Genomic DNA, 19528 nt, shown 5'->3' on the forward strand with positions numbered 1-19528 from the left:
TGGTGCTAGCAACATCAAGGTCTTTGGTTCGATCCCCAGGGAATGACAAAAATATAAACTGACAAAATATATACCTTGAATTAGGGCTGGGCGGTATGATGGTATGCAATATTACCGTGGAATAAAGTGTCTATCGTTAGAGATTTTGCTATATCGTGCATTCTGTGGTATGCAAATATATCTGCGTAATATAGTACTACTTAAAAGTTATATACACCTTGAGTGATAAGGATACATGCATGAATGAGAAAATAAAGAGTGGGACACACTAAATAGAGTTAAAAAGTGCAATGAGCAGTGAAAAATAACTCAATGCCATGCTCGTGCTGACTGACACACATACGAAGCACACACTCAGAAAGCGCCTCTCTCAGACAGCATGTGATCACGTATTTGGGATAAATAAAATTTAATAAAGATTAATAAAGTTATTGAGAGCAATAAGCAGTGAAAAAGAACTCAATCCTCTGCTCATGCTCACTGACACATAGCCGAAGCGTGCGCACTGAAAGCCCCTCTCAACAGCATGCAATCGCGAAAACAAATCTCTTTCATGTTTTATTGTTATAAATTGTTTATTGTTATGTTTTAAATAAACGTAAACACTTGGGTGAAAACCGGATGTGTATCAGTATATTGGATCTGTGCAGTTGGTCTTAAAGGGACAGCAGTCTAATTTACCTGCTGCTGTCTGTCGCTTGAACACATTTTCCTAATTTTCTCCGCCACAAATGGCCAAGCAAGCGCAGACACCAACAAGATATGCGATACAGAACGAGAGAGAGATTATGGTTCGCCCAACCTGGAAGCTCAGGTATCAATATGATCTCAAAGTTTCCCAGTAGTAAATATGACTTGAGAGGCCGTTCACGTCGAATTTCTGATTAGGAAACTCGTATTAACAATCATTCCGAAAGGACGTGAAGGCAGCATCCCTGTCAGCATCTGTCCCAGCTGTTTGGGCCAAAGCAGGGGAAATGCAGACACACTGATTAAGTGCAATTCTGTATTGGCACAAGGAATGTTTTTTTTGTCTCTGAGGCAGAAGTTCAAGCAGAGCAGGATTTGGTCTAGTTTGTTTGGAGTTCATTGTAAGTGTGTTTGATGTGAAAAGGATAAATTATTCAAATCACAGTTTGCTGGTAATATCTTTTTCAGTGTTCAGAGAACAACCTGCCACTGTAAATGAACTAGAATAGTACATTCTGAGTACATTCATAACCTTTCCTACAGTCTTTCCACTGTTGAATGTGTGTTTGCGTAAAGAACAGATAATCACTGATACAATGAAGACTATGCAGTGTTTTATTTATACACTTAATTACATTTTTGTAATATTTCTTACTACATGTTAAATAAACTTAGCCAACTGTAGCTGAATAAATTATAATTTTATTTCATATATTTGTTCTGTTGTGTTTGTAATTTGCTTATTTTTCTTAGTTTATAACAAAAATAAAATAAAAATAGCAATATCAATATTCATGTTGATATCATGAAATAAAATTTCTCATACCATGAAATAAGATTTTGGTCATATCGCCCACCCCTACCTTGAATGTAGTGTAAGTTGCTTTGGATGAAAGTATCTGCCAAAATGTATGAATGTAAAGAGTGCCAGTGAAAAAGTAACAGTAAAGACATTTATAATGTCACAAAATATTTATATAAATTTCTATTCATCAAAGAATCCTGAAAAAAATATCATGGGTTCCACAAAAATAAGCAGCACAACTGTTTTCAGCATTGACAATGATATGTAATCATAATAAGAAATGTTTCTTGAGCACAAAATCAGCATATTTGAAGCATATCTGAAAGATCATGTGACACTGAAGACTGGAGTAATGGCTGCTGAAAATTCAGCTTTGCTGTCACAGTAATAAATTACGTTTTAAAATATATTAAGGATAAAACAGTTGTTTTAAATTGTAATAGCCTTACTGAGCATAAAATACTTCGTTCTAAAGCATTAAAATAGCTTACTGTCCCCAAACGTTTGAACGGTAGTGTATACTCAAATCAAGCATTGTGTCTCCTAGAATTAGAGAAAAGAAATAAAACAATAGCCAGCTCTCTGTGTGTTTTTCACTTAATGAACATTGATTTAATGACAAATAATGTTTTTTTTTCTTCCAGGGAGGGGGAGATTGTCCAGAGATGAGTATTGGAGCCATCAAGATTGCCCTTGAAATCTCGCTACCAGGGTCCTACATTTACGTCTTTACGGATGCCCGATCAAAAGACTACAAGTTGACCCACGACGTTCTTCAGCTCATTCAGCAGAAACAGTCACAGGTAATCAAATCATTCACTCGATTTCCAGCTACAATTTAGTAGCATTAATAAAATTTCCACCATGTTTGCTCTGTAAGTGACACCATGCATACAATGCTAGCATGAAGATTTTTATATTGCAGCACTTCGTTGTTTATTTGTAAGTCACTTTGGATAAAAACATCTGCTAAATGAATTAATTTAATGTGATGTAAATTCATCTGGACATTTAGAATCGTGTACCAGAATACCACTAATGATCAGATTTTATGTGTGTGGGCAGGTGGTTTTTGTGTTGACTGGTGACTGTGATGACCGATCGCATATTGGCTATAAGGTGTACGAGGAGATCGCCTCGACCAGCTCAGGACAGGTCTTCCATCTGGACAAGAAACAAGTCAATGAGGTAAGACTACTGGGGGCTACTTGTTTGACATAACCAAAGAATATTAATTTGCTCTTTCTTTATGTTTTAGACAGTAACACAATGCTGCTGTTGTATACTGTATGTCCAAGGAATAATAATGAAATATCTTCATATCCTAACTTGGTTACCAGCCCAGATTTTTATCCACCTGACTACATCACCCCATGTATGATGACAGAGTTAATGAAGACAGAGACAAATTAATAGAAAGATTAGAAAAGATGATGGAGATTCTTGAGGTGCAGTGATGCAGTGATGCAGTATGCTCTCGGTTAAAGGCTTTACTTCATTTGAGCATGGTAACATGGGACATAAGTCCAGGATTCGGTTTTATAGCTCTCTGAAAACCAAGGATTTAGAAGAGTTTGCTCTCTTTCATTGTTCTACAAAATTCAAGCTGCTGCTGCCTCAGGATTTTAATATTTGATGTTACTTAAAATTAAAGTTTTTAAATATATTTTTATATTGCAATAATTGTACATTCAATCTTCAAATTAATCTAGAAACAACATAAAGACAGTATATTTTTAATACATATTTACAAATTTTATTTTTATGTAATTATGATGTGTTTTTTTATGACTGAAGGCGAGTATCACTGATACCAATACTACTGATGTCTGTCTCTATGAAATTGTTTTTCCCCCCTAATATTTAACCATTGACTATAGCCATTCAGCATTACAGTATAATGGAGAACTGTCAAACATTTATTAGACTTTAAAAAATAACAACTTCTAGTTTAAGTGAACTTAAGATAATCTTCACATAAACCCATTATAATAAATGTCATATTTAGCTACCTGTGCCCTTCAACAAGTAGGAAATGTACAGAAATTGAATAAAATGATCAAACACTAAATTCTAAATTAAATATAGATTAATCAAGCTACAAAAGTTATTGATTTCGTTCTTTAATTAACAGACATCACAGCAGCTGGGTTATTAGGTTATTTTGGCTACTTTAAGAGCTGCCACTGCTGAACATGACGTGGATCTGACACACATTGTATTTTCTCACAACTCTTTACCTTTTCTGACCCACTTCAGGTCTTAAAGGGGTCATATGATGCTATTTTAAAGATCATTATTTGGTGTATTTGGTGTAACAGAATATGTTGACATGCTTTAATGTTCAAAAAACACATTATTTTTCAAATACTGTGTAATGTGCTGACGAGTTGAATCGGGTGTGTTAGATGAGGGAGACTCCAGGACAGTTTTGAAAACCACTGCATTTCAGAGACATGTGACTCATATATAACAAATACTTACAGTACATGCACAGTTTTAAGGCATAATTAATTTCTATGTTGAGAGTAGGTTATGTACCACCCGAGTATGAAGTATTTTTTATACTTTGGCTATGTAAATTGTTCTGTTGCATATAAATAGCGTAGAAAACAATGGCCAACATTTCTTTAATCCCCTAATGCTCCGTTTTCTACATCTTCTCCAACTTTGTATTTATTAAACCTTTTGTACCGTTAACAGAATCACTTTTAATTCTCTCCTGACCATCAGTGCATTTATAAACATAAATGCTAAGATGGCCCATCTCTTACAAGAACATGAACTGAGACAGAAAATTTAAAAAATGTTTCCCCAGTACAACTTTAATTAATGTGTTTAAATAATGCCAGTGTTTGTCAAAAAGCATGCAGATTGTGACCAGAGTCTGACTGGGTTTTCTGCCTCTGAGTTGTTTTAGTTTGGATTAGTGAATGTTTGGCCTGAATTTTGCTTGGCAGGGCTAATTCAAGATGGGCTTTAAAACCTCAGGATGAATGGATATAATCTAATCTTAATCTTCTGTAAATTGCTCTACGAAGGTCTTTCCCTTGAATCTCTTAAATGTCCCTTTATCCCAATATCCCTTGTCTTTCCTTCTCTCTCCTCAACATCTCTCAGAGGAATCCTTCAGGATCTTCTCATCATTCTTGGCGTCATATCACGCAGTGCTTCATGGCCCATGGTAATTCTTTAGGATGGTTTTAATTTTAAAAGAATGCAAGCAGAGGATGGGTTGTCATGGTTTGCCCTGGAGCACTGAGCTGCAGACAACATCAAGCGTACGCCAAACCCTCAGCACCAAAACAGTCATAAAGGGCAGCGCAAAACAGCAGGGATCATGTTTAAATGACTTTTACTGTTCCATCTGCCAAAAGCGAAGAAAGAAAGCGAGCCATTCTTAATGTTCGAGAATTTCAAGTGTGCTGTATCTGTGGATCTTGAGCCGACTGTCATCATAAATTAGTTTTGTTGTGCTTCTTCCGTGCAACATGCTATGAAAAACAAGTTGTGTCATTACAATTGAATGCTGTTAACTTAACAAATACAAATAACTTTCTATTTGTTTACTTTTTTGTGTTGCTGTCAATTTAACCTCAGACGTCCAGTGAGGGAAGGCACTCAGTCCGTATATCGGGCCTCAGCACCATCGATTTCCGAGCTGGCTTTTCCCGAAGGCAAACATTGGACTTTAAAATGACATCCAGCAGGCCAGTCCAAGGTGAGTTAGTGTTCAAGGAGTTTGAAGTCACAGAAGGCACAAAATGCAGTTAAAACAGGATTAATATTGTGAAATATTATTACAATTTAAAATAATTTAAATACTTAAAAAATTTAATTGATTCCTGTGATGGCAAAGCTGAATTTTCAGCAGCCATTACTCCAGTCTTCAGTGTCACATGATCCTTCAGAAATCATTCTGATATGCTGATTTAGTTTTCAAGAAACATTTCTTGTTATTGTCAATGTTGAAACCAGTTGTGCTGCTTAATATTTTTGTGGAAACTGTGATACATTTTTTCAGGATTCTTTGATTAATATAAAGTTCAAAAGAACAGCGTTTATTTAAAAAAAAAACTTCTGTGTCCTTCTTAAAAACCTTATGTGTCCTTGCTGAAAAAGAAAGAAAGAAAGAAATCTTACTGACCCCAAACTTGTGTTTCTGTCTGGACCACACACACTGTCAAATTTATGAGGTCAACATAGTGGCTGTGTACTGTGTACATTTTAAACATGTTTTGGTTAACCTTTCTAACCTCCATGCTCTTTCCCACAAACACACACACACACAGGAATCCCCACATTTATACTGCTGAACACCACTGGACTCTCCCCTCCTGCTCGTGCTGATCGTCTGGAACTCTTGAGCATCACTGGTGATGTAATGAAGACGCTGCCCATCCGCTACTTCCCTGATCGACGCCCTTATGGCATTTGGAATATCACTGAGTTTATTCCGCCCAAAGAGGCCTTCTTCCTGCGAGTCACTGGCTATGACCATGATGGTTTTGTCTTCCAAAGAGTGTCCAGTGTCTCCTACTCCGGCATTGTGCCAGGTCAGATTAGTGTAGATAGATAAAACCACAGAATAGTCAATCCAAGTATCATATAGGAGTTTTTTCTTTGTATTTTACTATATGTTACTAGTGTGTTTTGTTCTTATTTTTTAGAAGCACCCAAAGTAAGCATGCCCACTCATACCCCTGGTTACTACCTGCAGAAGGGGAGTATTACGTGCTTTGTGGATAGCCTGATCCCCTATACTGTGCGTTTCACCAGGGAGGAACTACGCCTGGGTGTGGACCAACTCTTCAGGTAGTGCTAATGTAGTCGACATGTTGTGCAGTGTGACCTACACTATCATTCCGAAGCTTGGGGTCTGTAAAAAAAAATTCGGTTTTCTTTTCACGTTTTTCAAAAAAGTCTCTTATGCTCACCAAGACTGTATTCTTGAATTTTTCTTTTAAGAATAAAAAAAAAAAGTAATATTGTGAAATAACAAATTTCTGTTTTAATGCATTTTAAGACATAATGTATCCTTGTAATGACAAAGCTCAATTTAGTGGATCTTTTCTGAATACTTAGTTACTAGGTCACTTTTACAGGCTCTTTTAATCCTGTGCTGAAGGGCCCAATGCTGATAGTCTAATCATTTAAATCTTTGCAATCTTTCTTTTAAATCTTTTGTGTTTATTCGGGAAAGGATTTATTTTATATGGCTCTACATTTTTATCATCTCTTTAGGGAGTCTGCTAATGCATCATGGGGAATCCCTCAGGTATCCCTGAAAGACGAGGGCTTTTATGAGTGCATTGCCATCAGCAGTGCCGGAACAGGACGGGCTCAAACCTTCCTTGATGTTTCTGGTTAGAATGTCACCTTTCATTTTCTACTACATTATAGCCTGTTATTAGTAACATTAGCAGACATGGTAAGATACACTATAATGAAGTTGACATAAATGAGTTCTGTTATTCAAAGTTTGCAAAGACAAAGTTTGCAAAGAGAGATGCCCACCATTAGAAGAGCACTGAAGCATGCTGCCTGTGCATGACTGAAAGGTCAGGCATTTCAACCTTATGCACTGGTGAATAATAGATAACATATGAGGAATACATATGAGGCAAATTATTGAGATGTCCCACATCTGACATTCCTAGAATGTCTCTCTCATATTTTCTTGTGAGTTCAATCTACCCAGCCAGAATCCCAGTGTGATCGGCTCTGATATATGCATTGGTCCAAAACTCTGCCCCCATTTCACCCAAAGTGGAGAAAGCACTGGATTCCTCAGATGAAATGGCCCATTATAGTCTTTGGTTTTATTTCATGCTCTGAGTAACAGACATGTGTTGCCCATGAAAAATCTCATGCGTGTGAGTGAGTGAGTGTGGTTTTGAGTTCAGGAAATTATAATTATTTTTGCAATTCAGTTTGGTGATGCTAGTGGCACAAAAATGTCACAGTTCAGCTTAAACATTTTTAGTTATTTGAATTACAGCAGTAGAAGATTAATACATTGTAAAAAAAAAAGTCCACCTCTTTCAACTTAAAAACTTAAGTTCAGGTGCTGCCTTAAGATTTAAAGTATAATCAAATTGGCTATATGTCATTTCGACTTAAATAATATTAAACTAATATAATTCAATATAAACTATTAAATAAATTTAAGTCAATTTAGTTTATCTTGAATAAATTTAAGATAAATTAGTTTGATGCAGTATCTCAAAACCTAATGAGCTGCCTACTGTACATAGCATTTTTGGGCATGATGGACTCAAGCAAATGTGACTGTTAAAGGTGGGGTAAGCGATTTTTCAAAAACGCTTTAGAAAACTGGTTCGGGCCGAATAGCAAAACAAACTTGTAGCCAATCACCAGTAAGGGGCGTGTCTACTCATGATCTGGAGGAGAGAGCGTTCAGTGCACGGGACGGACATTAGCGAGCCAAGCGACAGAAAGATAGAGATGGCGGATAAAAAACAAAAGAGGAAAACGTCTGTGGAACAAAAGAAGGCTTAAGGCAAGAAGTAGGACCCGTAGACCATAGATATGTATACAGTATATATCTATGGTGTAGACAGCATCAATGAGTTCTATAGTATTTTGTCGCGCCGCGCCACTTGCGTCCGGTGTAGACCCGGTGTAACATTGGTTTTGCTTTGTTTCACAGAACTAATCGTTGCCTGGGTTGCGTACGTATGTGTGGGGGGAGCTATCAAAATAGGGGCAAGACCCTTTTGGGGTAGGGGCGTGTTTGTTTTGGTGATTTCAAATGTCAACATTGGCTACCAGAAATCGCTTACCCCACCTTTAAGGTCTGTTCACACCAAGGTGATTAGGGCTGTTCACACCAGACCTTTTAAATCTTTTGTGTTTATTCGGGAAAGGATTTATTTTATATGGCTCTACATTTTTATCATCTCTTTAGGGAGTCTGCTAATGCATGAAATCGCTTACCCCACCTTTAAGGTCTGTTCACACCAGACCTTTTAAATCTTTTGTGTTTATTCGGGAAAGGATTTATTTTATATGGCTCTACATTTTTATCATCTCTTTAGGGAGTCTGCTAATGCATCATGGGGAATCCCTCAGGTATCCCTGAAAGACGAGGGCTTTTATGAGTATGTGTGGGGGGAGCTATCAAAATAGGGGCAAGACCCTTTTGGGGTAGGGGCGTGTTTGTTTTGGTGATTTCAAATGTCAACATTGGCTACCAGAAATCGCTTACCCCACCTTTAAGGTCTGTTCACACCAAGGTGATTATTTGGTGCAAAAATTTGGTGCGTTACATATTTTAATATGTTCAGACAAGCACAAACATTTGCAAGATGTTAATGTAGGTTTTTTTTTTTTATGTAGAAAAGTTCTAATCTCTTTTCCATCACACTGCAATGAAAACTGGCCGACCAATAACACCATTTTTGGTCATATGCCCAGAGCTCCTGCTCCTGCATAACTACAACTTGGTGGCACTCACAAACAGTCTATTTTGCTAAGCAACAGTAAACTAGTCTTGTATTTGGTGTTGTTTGATAAACACCATAGCGAATACAGAAATCTAAATGGCTATTTGAAAGCATGTAAATACTGTTTGACTTCCTATATTCTTTGTAACAAGCGGGCATCAGAAACAGAAGGTTGCGCAGCGCTTTGTGTACCAGGGTAAATGGGGGTATTTCTGCTTTTCCTTAAGTGCCACCTACTGTTAGAGAGTGAATTTGCATTTTCATTCAGTCTGTATGTCGGTCTAAACAGACAAATCTCACAGCAAAATTTGACCGAAATTTCATGCTAAATATTTACGCACTGTTTAGGTAGGCTGCAATTTTGAGACACTGCTAATATCCTCATATCACTGCAATTAGATTTTGATATGAGATTTTGTACTTGGAAGACAGATCAGAATTTTTATTACCTAACATTTCAATAAGAGAGAAATATTTCAATGTTTGGTTTTGTATTGCACAAGGGCTGCAAAAATAAACAGGACTGTATCCTCATGGCAGTGTGGTTTTGGAAACCAGACACCACACTGTCACAGACCGTGATTACACAAACTTCTTGGACAAATAGCCTCACTTCCTGTCTTCCGGCTCCTCTCTGCTGTCTTGGCTTTATGGTGAGATACTGCCTTAAAAACACCCAGGGTTACTTTAGAGTCTGGGATTAAGATCCCATTCACCTGGAATGGTCACCTAGAAGTCACATTTCACATATAGGTTTATTGTTGACCAAAGGATTATCCCTGTCCCATTTTCTGAGCTGTTTCCCTGACTGTGCTGTCGCCGGGCCAGTGACATTAGCAGAAGTGACAGGAAAATCCTCCCTTATGAAATGTATGTGTCTTCCTGTATAAATTCCCCACTTATGCCCTAATCCACACATCTGTCAACACCCTCCCCATTTCCCTTCGCATTTCAGACTCATTGCACAGACTTTCAGATTTGTAGAGTTCACAGACATCCAAAGACCTTATGAGAACTCACAGACAAAAACAATTAATGAAGGTGAACTGTTACAAATTAGACTGTTGAATTCAGTTGCTCTGGGATAAACAGGTTTATCATCACACTTTCTTTACTGTGTATTTGTGCAGAGCCTCCTCCAGCTATCACGGTGCCCTCCAATGCAACTGTGTCTCCCGGTGCAACTGTCATTCTGACGTGTCTAGTTGCCAGCACGGTGCGCTTTAACCTGACTTGGCAGCGAGGGGACGTGGATGCCAGATTGGACCATCGGATGCGTGTCACCGCCAACCTATCCTTGGAAATCCAGCGAGTCACTCCTGATAATGTCGGTTGGTACACCTGCATCGCAGCCAATGAGGGTGGAGTCTCTGCTTCTCGTGTGTACCTCAATGTGCAAGGTAAGTGTATCTGTGAGATTTTTTTGTGTTTTTGATCAAGTGTGAATGATTGCAACAGTTTTACCACATTTAAGGGCATAAGTGTATGGGAATGAAAAAGGGAGGGCATATTATATACCTTACCAGTTTGGCTAATGAATATTAATTAGGTAATGAAAGGTTTGCTAAGCATAAGAAGAACAGTTTATTTCTTGTGCATTCATTCTGCCAGTGCAATATTGTGATTATAATCACAATGAACATTTTATTTTACTCATTAGAATTTTAATAATTGTAATAATTCTAGTTGTTATTATTGACCCAAAAATGAGCAGTTCATAGTTTTATTAAACAGTCACATTCTTTGTCCATTAGGTGTGTTTAAACAGCTAAGAGCTCTTCGGACTTTTAATACATGCATAGAAAAATCCATGCCACAGGGCTCTTGGCAGCTCACTCTTCCACTACTCTCTAGTACAAGATCTGTTTTCACTGCAGCCTTGCTGTAATAGTTCACTGTAATATTTTATAGCACTTGTGAAAGTGATTTATGCTGGTCTTGCTCACTTGTTTGCGATCCTGCAGTTTCCATTGAAACAGGCTCTAAACCCCTCTCTTACACTGAATTAAGAAGACTTCCTCCGACAGTGCACAACCCTGGCAAATCACTTTGCTTTCTCTCATTGGGGAAAATAGCCATTTCGTGCGAAAGAAAAATGACAAATGAGATCACAAATGAGAAGAGAAATGGCTTTTGTAACAGAACAAAACAGAACTGAGTATAATGGATCGTTCACACAAAACACGTTTTTGAATTGCATTGCCGTGCGCTGCGTTTCAATTTTCTTTATACATAAACATACACTAGATGGACGTGTTTGGCCATTTTACTCACACTTCACATATTTTGTTGTGTCTAACATGACACTGCGTTCTAAAAGACCTTGCTTATTTATAAAAATAATTCCACTGCCCTGTGTCTTGCATTTTTCTAAGGAAGCCTCTCATAACACCCAACCAAACATATACATGAAAAAGACATTGAGCTGAGTTTCTAAGAGGTCATGAAGTATTTGTCCTCACTGACCTTTTGTGTTGCATATCGCTTACAGAATCAACACTAGTCTGCTGTTTCTCATACTGAGGCAATTTTTTATTAGTCATGCTCTGTTGTAATGAATTAGAAAAAGCTGTTTTGATTTAAAAATATGGAGTTTGGAGGTAATATTGATAGATAGATATGACTTGATATTGTCCTTGATGATGATGAAATGTGTCAAGCCCCTGAGGGCCCCAGCAGGGCCGGGCTTGAGTTTTATTTGCAGGAGAGCGGGAGTGACATTTACTGTATAATTTTACCTCATTGTTGAGTGATGAGTCTCTTAGTTTTCCATAACATTCTTTCCCAAGACCTGAGGAACGGGTTTTCCCTGCATCCCACTTAAATTCTCTGTGTCCCTATTTCTGCCCTGTCTCATTTCTGTCTCTCTTTAGGTTTATTTTCTTGCATCTGTGTCATTTTTTTCTGTCTTCTTCTCTCAAGATTCTGTAAAGTAGCTTTATAGACACTGTAAAAAATGCTTTACCAAACAAAGCATTTATTATAGTGCATACACATTTACATACATATACTAGTGATCGACCGATATTGATTTTATTTTATAACCGATACCAATTATTTGCATGTTTATGTGCCTGATAACCGATATGCAGAACCGATATTTATTTACTGTTATAAAGTAAATAAATGACTGAGTGAAGTAAGAACATACTTCACTTTGGTTTTTCCTCTTTTCAGTCATCTTATTTTTTTGAAGTGTTGAAAATTAGCAGTCTTTCATGTTAAATGTAATCTTCATATTACAACAATAAAAAACATTTTATTTATAAAAAGCATCAACAGCAACAACACTAATATTAACATTAAGCAAAATAAATGTAGAATTTCTAATGTTTTCAAATGGAGAAAATAAATAAAAGAGTCGTATCAACTTCATTTTAAACTACAGTTTTAGTAGGTTCAAGAGAGAGTCAAGAATAATTCACTGGATAATGTTAATTCACTGAATAATATTTTCTGGAATATTGGAATATAACAAACAAAACATTGTATTTTATTGCATTTCTCAACTGGAATGTTATATCAGAATTATTAATAATGTTTTTGTCCTTCTAGATTATGACATGCCTGCTGACAGCGTGGTTTATCTATGCAGTTATACAGAACTATACTCAAACTGCAATCGCTCGTGGAGATAATAAATAAATAATTAATTTCCATAGAGTTGTATTTATTTTGATGATTATTAGTGAAATAATGGTTATATAGTAAATGTTAATATAATTTAGGGTGTTTTAAACAAGTGAATCTTGTTAAAATTTACATGCGGTGGCCGTGCTGGAGCATTTCCTGAGCATCAACTCGGTGAGTGAACAGCAATATAAAAGCGGCTTCGCGAGACTAATGATGAGCAAATATACAACAGAGAGAGAATTAAATTCAGCGCTTTTATTTCCAACATGCGCTCATTCATGTCTGTATTATGTAACTCATGCAAAGTTGCATCTTTATTGGGAGAGGATCTTGACGGATTATCTACGTGACTCCGACTTCACGAGACTACAGACAACAGAGAGAGAATTCAGTTCAGCGCTTATATTTCCAACATGCGCTCATTCATGGCTGCATATTATTTAATTCAGGCAAAGTTACGTCTTTATTGGGACAGGACTTGACAGATTATTTTACATGACTCTGTGAGTTGCTCTCTATTTCTTAGAGCCAAGCTGCATAAATTACATAGCAGGCATTTATGTAATGCATCTAATTTGTGCATAAATGGCTGTTATGTTAAATAAAGTTTACTAACTACAGCAAATCAAGTACCTGCACCATGCCGTTGTTGTCTCGTCTCCCCTCAGACATGCTGCAATGACAATCCTGCACGCAATTCTCAAAACACCCACAAGATGGTGGAGTTTATCGGTGAATCCGATATTACAAAACCGATATCAGATTATGGTAAAATGCTTAAATATCGGGAAAAATATCGGTAAATCGATATATCGGTCGATCTCTAACATATGCACACCATTTTAAAATGATACAAAATTAAATAAAATGAAGTTTTAAAATTACCAAACTAAGAATTAATATTTAAATGTTGTGGAAATAATTAAGGCATTTTTATAATTTGGTATATTATATTATATGTAGAAAATATATAGACAGTTTCTGACAATCTCTCTCTGTCTGTTTTTCTCTGTCTCATTCTTTCTCTATAAATCTCTGCTTTCTTTTCCCTTACCCTCTATTTTTGTCCTGCTGCTACACTTTAAGCCACTTCAATTTTTTTGTGCCAGTCTTTGGCTTTTTAAACAGCTGTCACTGTTGTACTGACAAAGGCATGTATATATGTGTGTGTCTGTGTGTTGTTGTGTGTAATCACCACCTGCTGGGATTCCTGTGCTGTCCTAGTCATTATGGACCCTTTTGAAGTGGGACTGCTGACACAGTGATGCCTGTCCAGTCCAAAGAGTCATCTGCTGTAATCCTTTACACAACATTACTTTGACCAGCACTGTCCTCACACACTGTTTACAGCCTCAGTCCCTGTCAGATGTACATCTCTGTGTTCAGAGGGTCCGGAGAACCAAAGAATATCTAGAACTTTACAGACCCTTAGTGAAACTTTAGTGTGAAAATTTTCCTCCAGCGATCTTCCTTTTCCTGCAACTGATTAAGTAGATTAAAGAGTCAATATATTTGCAAGTATTTTTTTGTTTGTTTATTTACATTAGAAAACCATTTCATGTTACTACAAAAATGTAACTATAAAAATAGCAACAACTGTTGCAATCTACTGCAGTTGCACTATTCACATTAAGTGTCCTTATTTAAGTGTCCAGATTGACCATGCTGCCTCAGAATCTGCGCACTAAAAATGTGTCTTAATCTTTATACCAGATCTGTAGGCATTCAATTTGCTTAAACTAGAGAGATACACATATTTAACTATTTGTAATGATTTGAATTAGAGTAACATCAGGCAAAGAAGTGTAGATGAGGAGGTGCTGTTAAAACCGAGCCTTTTGGCAGACCAAGTCTATTAGAGTACAATTTAGTGAGTAAGACCTGGGATAATTACAGCTTTACTACTAGACACAAAGTGACCTCTTTACAGCAATGCTTTAACTGCTCGAGCATGCAACATACACTGGCTCTCCCGTGTACAACAGACTCACAATTTAATCATGACAAAGTAGGGTTCTGGAAATTACGTCACTCATTCCAGTCAAGCTTTCCATTTGAAATACAGCAGACAACCTGGAAGGCTCTATTACCATTATGTATGTTAGTTATGTTACTGATACTCAAGCACTTAAGCAGTGACTTGCTCTGTTCCAAAACTTGGTACAGAAGCAGCATTCTATCCTGTTACAAAAGGTAGGCAACTCCATTATTCTGCCTACTGAGATATCTCATTTTAGCTAAGATACCTTTTATTCTAAGGCAGCATTGCATGTATTCTTAATCGAGAAGGCAATCCTAGAAGTCATTGTGTCAAGGTCAGTTTAAAAATAGATTCAAGGTGGTGGACAAGGTGAGAGAAATGTTGATTATAAATAAACACAGTTGATTCTCCCCTGCATTATTTGAAAGCTGCCTATGTAGAGCGTTCTAAATTAAATCACTTATGCTGCCATTTAAGTTAGGACGCTGTCTTAGAAAGCAGCTGTCTATGTAGGCAACTTACTAGGTTTTGGAACAGAGCTATTGTGTGCATTTCCTGTCTCTGGCCATGATGTTACACATCCTGCTCTGCTGGGATATGGGACTGGAGGTCAGAGAACAGTGGAGACACCCATGAGATTGGCTTCAGCAGTGATAAAACACTCTCATTCAGCAGGGGCTGAACATCATGAATTGATCAAGAGCATGCTCAGCTTCAGCAGCTAAGAGAATCTGGAACCAATAATCCCACTTTAGTGTTTCTGTAAAAAAGAAGAAATGATAGGAGAATTGCTGTGAAATTGGTTTTTCGCTGGGTCTAGAATCATATCATGGGTATAAAGCAGGACAGTTTTAAATGGGTATTGTGGAGACCACATGTGAACATTAGATGCAGTTATGTTCTTTACAAACACATCTATAAAGTTAAGATTGACTAATGACTAAATATCTGTTGATGAATGTAATTGTATGAGGTATTTGTAAATCTCAGGTCAAATATGACCTGGCAAATAAATTATAAATTTCCTTCAGTACAGTTCTCAACCTTTAGTGGTGGTTCTCAACCTTTTTGACACTAAGGCCCTCCACTGTTCACAACAATTTTTTAAATGCCCTGTGACTTTTCCAGTCTTTATTGATTTATTGAATAGGCATAAAAGATAAGGATTTTTTACAAATCTATTTTTAATTTATACCCGATAAAATATTTTAAATGTAAAAATGTCTATTCATTATAAAAAATCCCATGGACATAAAATTGTATTCATTATCATGACGTTTCCTGACCTAGAAATCACAGTTTTATAATAAGGTTAAATACAGGTTTTTTCAAGTCTGTGGTAATCCTGGTTTTTCAAAGGCATAAAATTAATTATAATAAGAAATGTCTTAGTTGTTTTGGCATATTTTAAAGGGGACATCGAATTCACATTTTCCACAAGTTGGTATGATTCTTTAGGGTCTTCATGAATTGTCTGCAACATACTGTACTTTGGTTAAAATTCCTCAATGGTCGTGTAAAAAAAACACCTCCATTTTAATAGACACCATCAGCTCTAATGTGCTGTATGATCTTCAGGTGATGTGCAGTTGAAGCCATCTGCAGTTTTAAGTATGGATCCTCAGCGTGGCATTCTGAGCATTCAGCAGATTCAGGACACAGATGCAGGAAAATATACGTGTGTGGTGATAAACTCAGCTGGCTCAGCACAGGGGTACATCACTCTGGACGTGGGCTGTAAGGCTATATTACATACCCTTCATTTGAATTAGGGTTCACTTACAAAATCCTCTGATTAAATTGCTTAACCATTAATCATTATGTACAAGGTTGTATATTTTTAATGCATTTCAATGTAGCAGGGCCTGTGAAACATTTACATGAACCTTAGTTTCTTTTAGCTTTGATTGAAGTTGACTTGACTTCAGCTGCCTATTGAAGACACCTACTGTATGAATAAATATATCAGACTATTGTTTTGTTCTTTATTCTGTATTCCACAGCTGCTCCTCAGTTCACACGAAAGCCTTCAGATCTGTCTGCTGATATCGGCACAAACATCACCTTGCCGTGTCATGCACAAGGCCACCCAAAACCCCAACTCTCATGGAGACGAGAGGACAACGTCCAACTCTTCTCTCAGCATCGCGGCCCCAGTACTGTCACTCACAAAACTAATGGGGACCTTTTCATCACCGGTTAGTGTCTCCCTTTTACTTTCACTCTCTCTAGGCCTGTTTAAAATACCAGTTTTCTTTATTAATTTTTTTAATAAATGCCTAAATAAAGAGAGTTTTTTATTTTTTTAATTCAGCATTTTGTGCATTAAAACTGTAAATATTTTTCTTTTGTTGCATTTCTCAATAGATTTTTTTTTTGTCCTTTGCCTTTTAGGCCTCTGGATAGAGGATGAGACCACCTATGTGTGTGAAGCTCAAAACCACTTTGGCAAAATCCAGGCCAAGGCCAAAGTTACTGTTACTGGACTCGGTACGATATCTGAAAAAACTGTTCAGTCATAACTGCAGCATATGTTTAATGTTTATGCTGATCCGTCTGTCAGCATGTCACTAGAGGGAAAAAGCTGCCCTGGGATATTAATTGTTTTGCACTTCCTTTATCTTAGTCACATGTACATTTTCTTGGCCCGAGGCCCATAAGCTTGAGTTTGCAAGGTGCTCAGAAGCTCAGTTTGATGTTTGAGTCCATATGAAATTATTAGGCTCAGTGGTACATGTGTTTTTGGTTAAGAGAGATAGGATGTTATAATAGAAGGCCAAAACCATTCGTTCTCTGTGGCGAGGGATATACCACACCAGATGTGAGTACTAAAACATGCATAATGCATTGCAGTGTGTATACTTTGGTTATTAGATTCCGTTTATGTATTTGAGGTTGTTTAATTACATTGTAGATGTTAAATGAATGCATTTGTATGTGTTCGACGGAGCTCATGCATGCATGCATGCCTTTGAGAATACATACACAAATACTCAGCTTTGCCCTCAAAGAATCAGAGGAATTCAGGCATCCCTTCATACTTTTGTCTTTGATCAAAGAGTTGGAAACCCAGCAGTGGCTCACAGTCCATTTCTAGCATCTGTGAAGTTCTACTCTATGAGTTGTGATCCCACAGAATGACGTCAATCAGTTGAGTCCTTACCGCACTGGCCTGCTTCAACATGTGAGCCTGGCAAAAAAATTACCCTCTTTTACATGCATCTAAGAAAATGGCTCGTTCCAAGGTTTTTGCTGAAACTTTAAAGGGTTAGTTCACCCAAAAATGAAAATTCTGTCATTAATTACTCACCCTCATGTCGTTTCAAACCCGTAATACCTTCGTTCATCTTTGGAACACAAATTAAGATATTTTTGATGGAATCTGAGAGCTGTCTGACCCTGCATAGATAGCAATGCAACTGAAATTTTCCCATGTCTAAAACGTAGCAAGGAGATCGTTAAAATAATCCATGTGACATCAGTGGTTCATCCACAATTATACGAAGCTACAAGAATACTTTTTGTGCGCAAAAGAGAAAAAAAAACGACTTTATTCAACAATTCGTCTACTCCACATCACCCTGGTGCCATTTTGGAGAATATCTGCTGAAATATCTTATCTTAAAAATATCTTAATTTGTGTTCCGAAGATGAACGAAGGTCTTGCGGGTTTGAAACAACATAAGGGTGAGTAATTAATGACAGAATTTTTGGGTGAACTAACACTTTAAAATATAATTTGGCCAGATTTTAGCTAAAATAAGCGAAACGTACGATAAAATGTCCCCTTCTCTATAATATCAGAGTACATATTTGTGTAGTTTAAATAGGTTAAATAAATAACCTAATGTGTATATTTAAAAAGAAGGCAAAAAGAAACACATTTTCGATCCCCCCAGTTTACACTATGACTCATATAAACACTGAAAGCTTCAAAGTCTAAGTATAATTGCAAAATCCTCATCAAGGGTCATTTGGTTTTTTCATATTGAAGTACACACTGAGATCAGAAGTGTCTCCAGTGCAGGCGTATCTCTGTGTGTGAGGGAGTGACTGTTTTTTTTTGGTCCTGTAAAAACAACATAACACCAAGTTGAAGATAAAGGTCACTAATGTGATCTTGCAGTGTGTCTCAGCCATCCTATAATTCTACTCTGCTAAGCTCTAATACCTCAGTGACAGTTTTCATGTGTATTCCAAGGTATCCATGGAAATTTAACAAGCAAACCATCAGAGGTGTGGCCAGTCCACTGAGTTTTCTGTGTCAGTGTTTCCAGTGGAGACTTATCCATCCTCTGTCTGATTGAATCAGGAGAATCCCATCTAAAATTATTTGGATTATGATTTAAAAATCAATTTTCTCGTCTAGAGGGTAAAGGTTCATAGGATGCACCTCAGGTTTTGGTGTGAATAGCTAAATTTGCCAGTGTGGCATATGTAATGGGTGGACTTTTTTAAAACTAACATATTGAAACTATCTTTCAGAAGCTGCAGCATTCTCATAAACACTACTGTTCAAAGTTTGGAGTCTGTAAAACTTTTTAAAAGTTTTAAAAGCTTACGCTCACCAAGACTGCATTTATTTGATCAAAAATACAGTAAAAACAGTAAAATTTTAATATTATTAGTTAAAAATGTAATTTATTCTGCAAATCTGAATTTTAAGCATTTATTACCCCAGTCTTTAATGTCACATGATCCTTCAGAAATCATTCTAATATGCTGATTTGCTGCTCAGGAAAAATTTCTTATAATTATCAATGTTTAAAACATTTGATGAATAGACGGTTCAAATGAACAGAATTTATTTGAAATAGAAATCTTTTGTATAAATGCCTTTACTTTAACTTTTGATCAATTGAATGCATTCTTGTTGAATAAAAGTATTATTTTCTTTGAAAAAAAACAAATCTTACTGACTCCAAACTTTTAAACAGTATTGTTTATCTC

The 19528-nt window shown here is 36.8% G+C and overlaps 1 protein-coding gene across 1 annotated transcript in view; it reads left to right on the forward strand.

The window, feature by feature from the left end:
- The window catches only part of LOC107599116 (hemicentin-1-like), an 84064-nt gene that overhangs the window by 18570 nt on the left and 45966 nt on the right, over positions 1-19528 (forward strand). Inside the window, exons 3-12 of the mRNA XM_016290616.1 lie at positions 2140-2298; positions 2561-2683; positions 5096-5216; positions 5788-6051; positions 6166-6310; positions 6740-6861; positions 10095-10364; positions 16157-16315; positions 16582-16776; positions 16973-17068. Coding sequence (XP_016146102.1) covers positions 2140-2298; positions 2561-2683; positions 5096-5216; positions 5788-6051; positions 6166-6310; positions 6740-6861; positions 10095-10364; positions 16157-16315; positions 16582-16776; positions 16973-17068 — 1654 coding nt within the window. The remainder of the gene's footprint in view (positions 1-2139; positions 2299-2560; positions 2684-5095; positions 5217-5787; positions 6052-6165; positions 6311-6739; positions 6862-10094; positions 10365-16156; positions 16316-16581; positions 16777-16972; positions 17069-19528) is intronic.

Source organism: Sinocyclocheilus grahami, unplaced genomic scaffold (genome assembly GCF_001515645.1).
Source record: "Sinocyclocheilus grahami isolate Dianchi unplaced genomic scaffold, SAMN03320097.WGS_v1.1 scaffold260.1, whole genome shotgun sequence".
Classification (NCBI taxonomy): domain Eukaryota; kingdom Metazoa; phylum Chordata; class Actinopteri; order Cypriniformes; family Cyprinidae; genus Sinocyclocheilus; species Sinocyclocheilus grahami.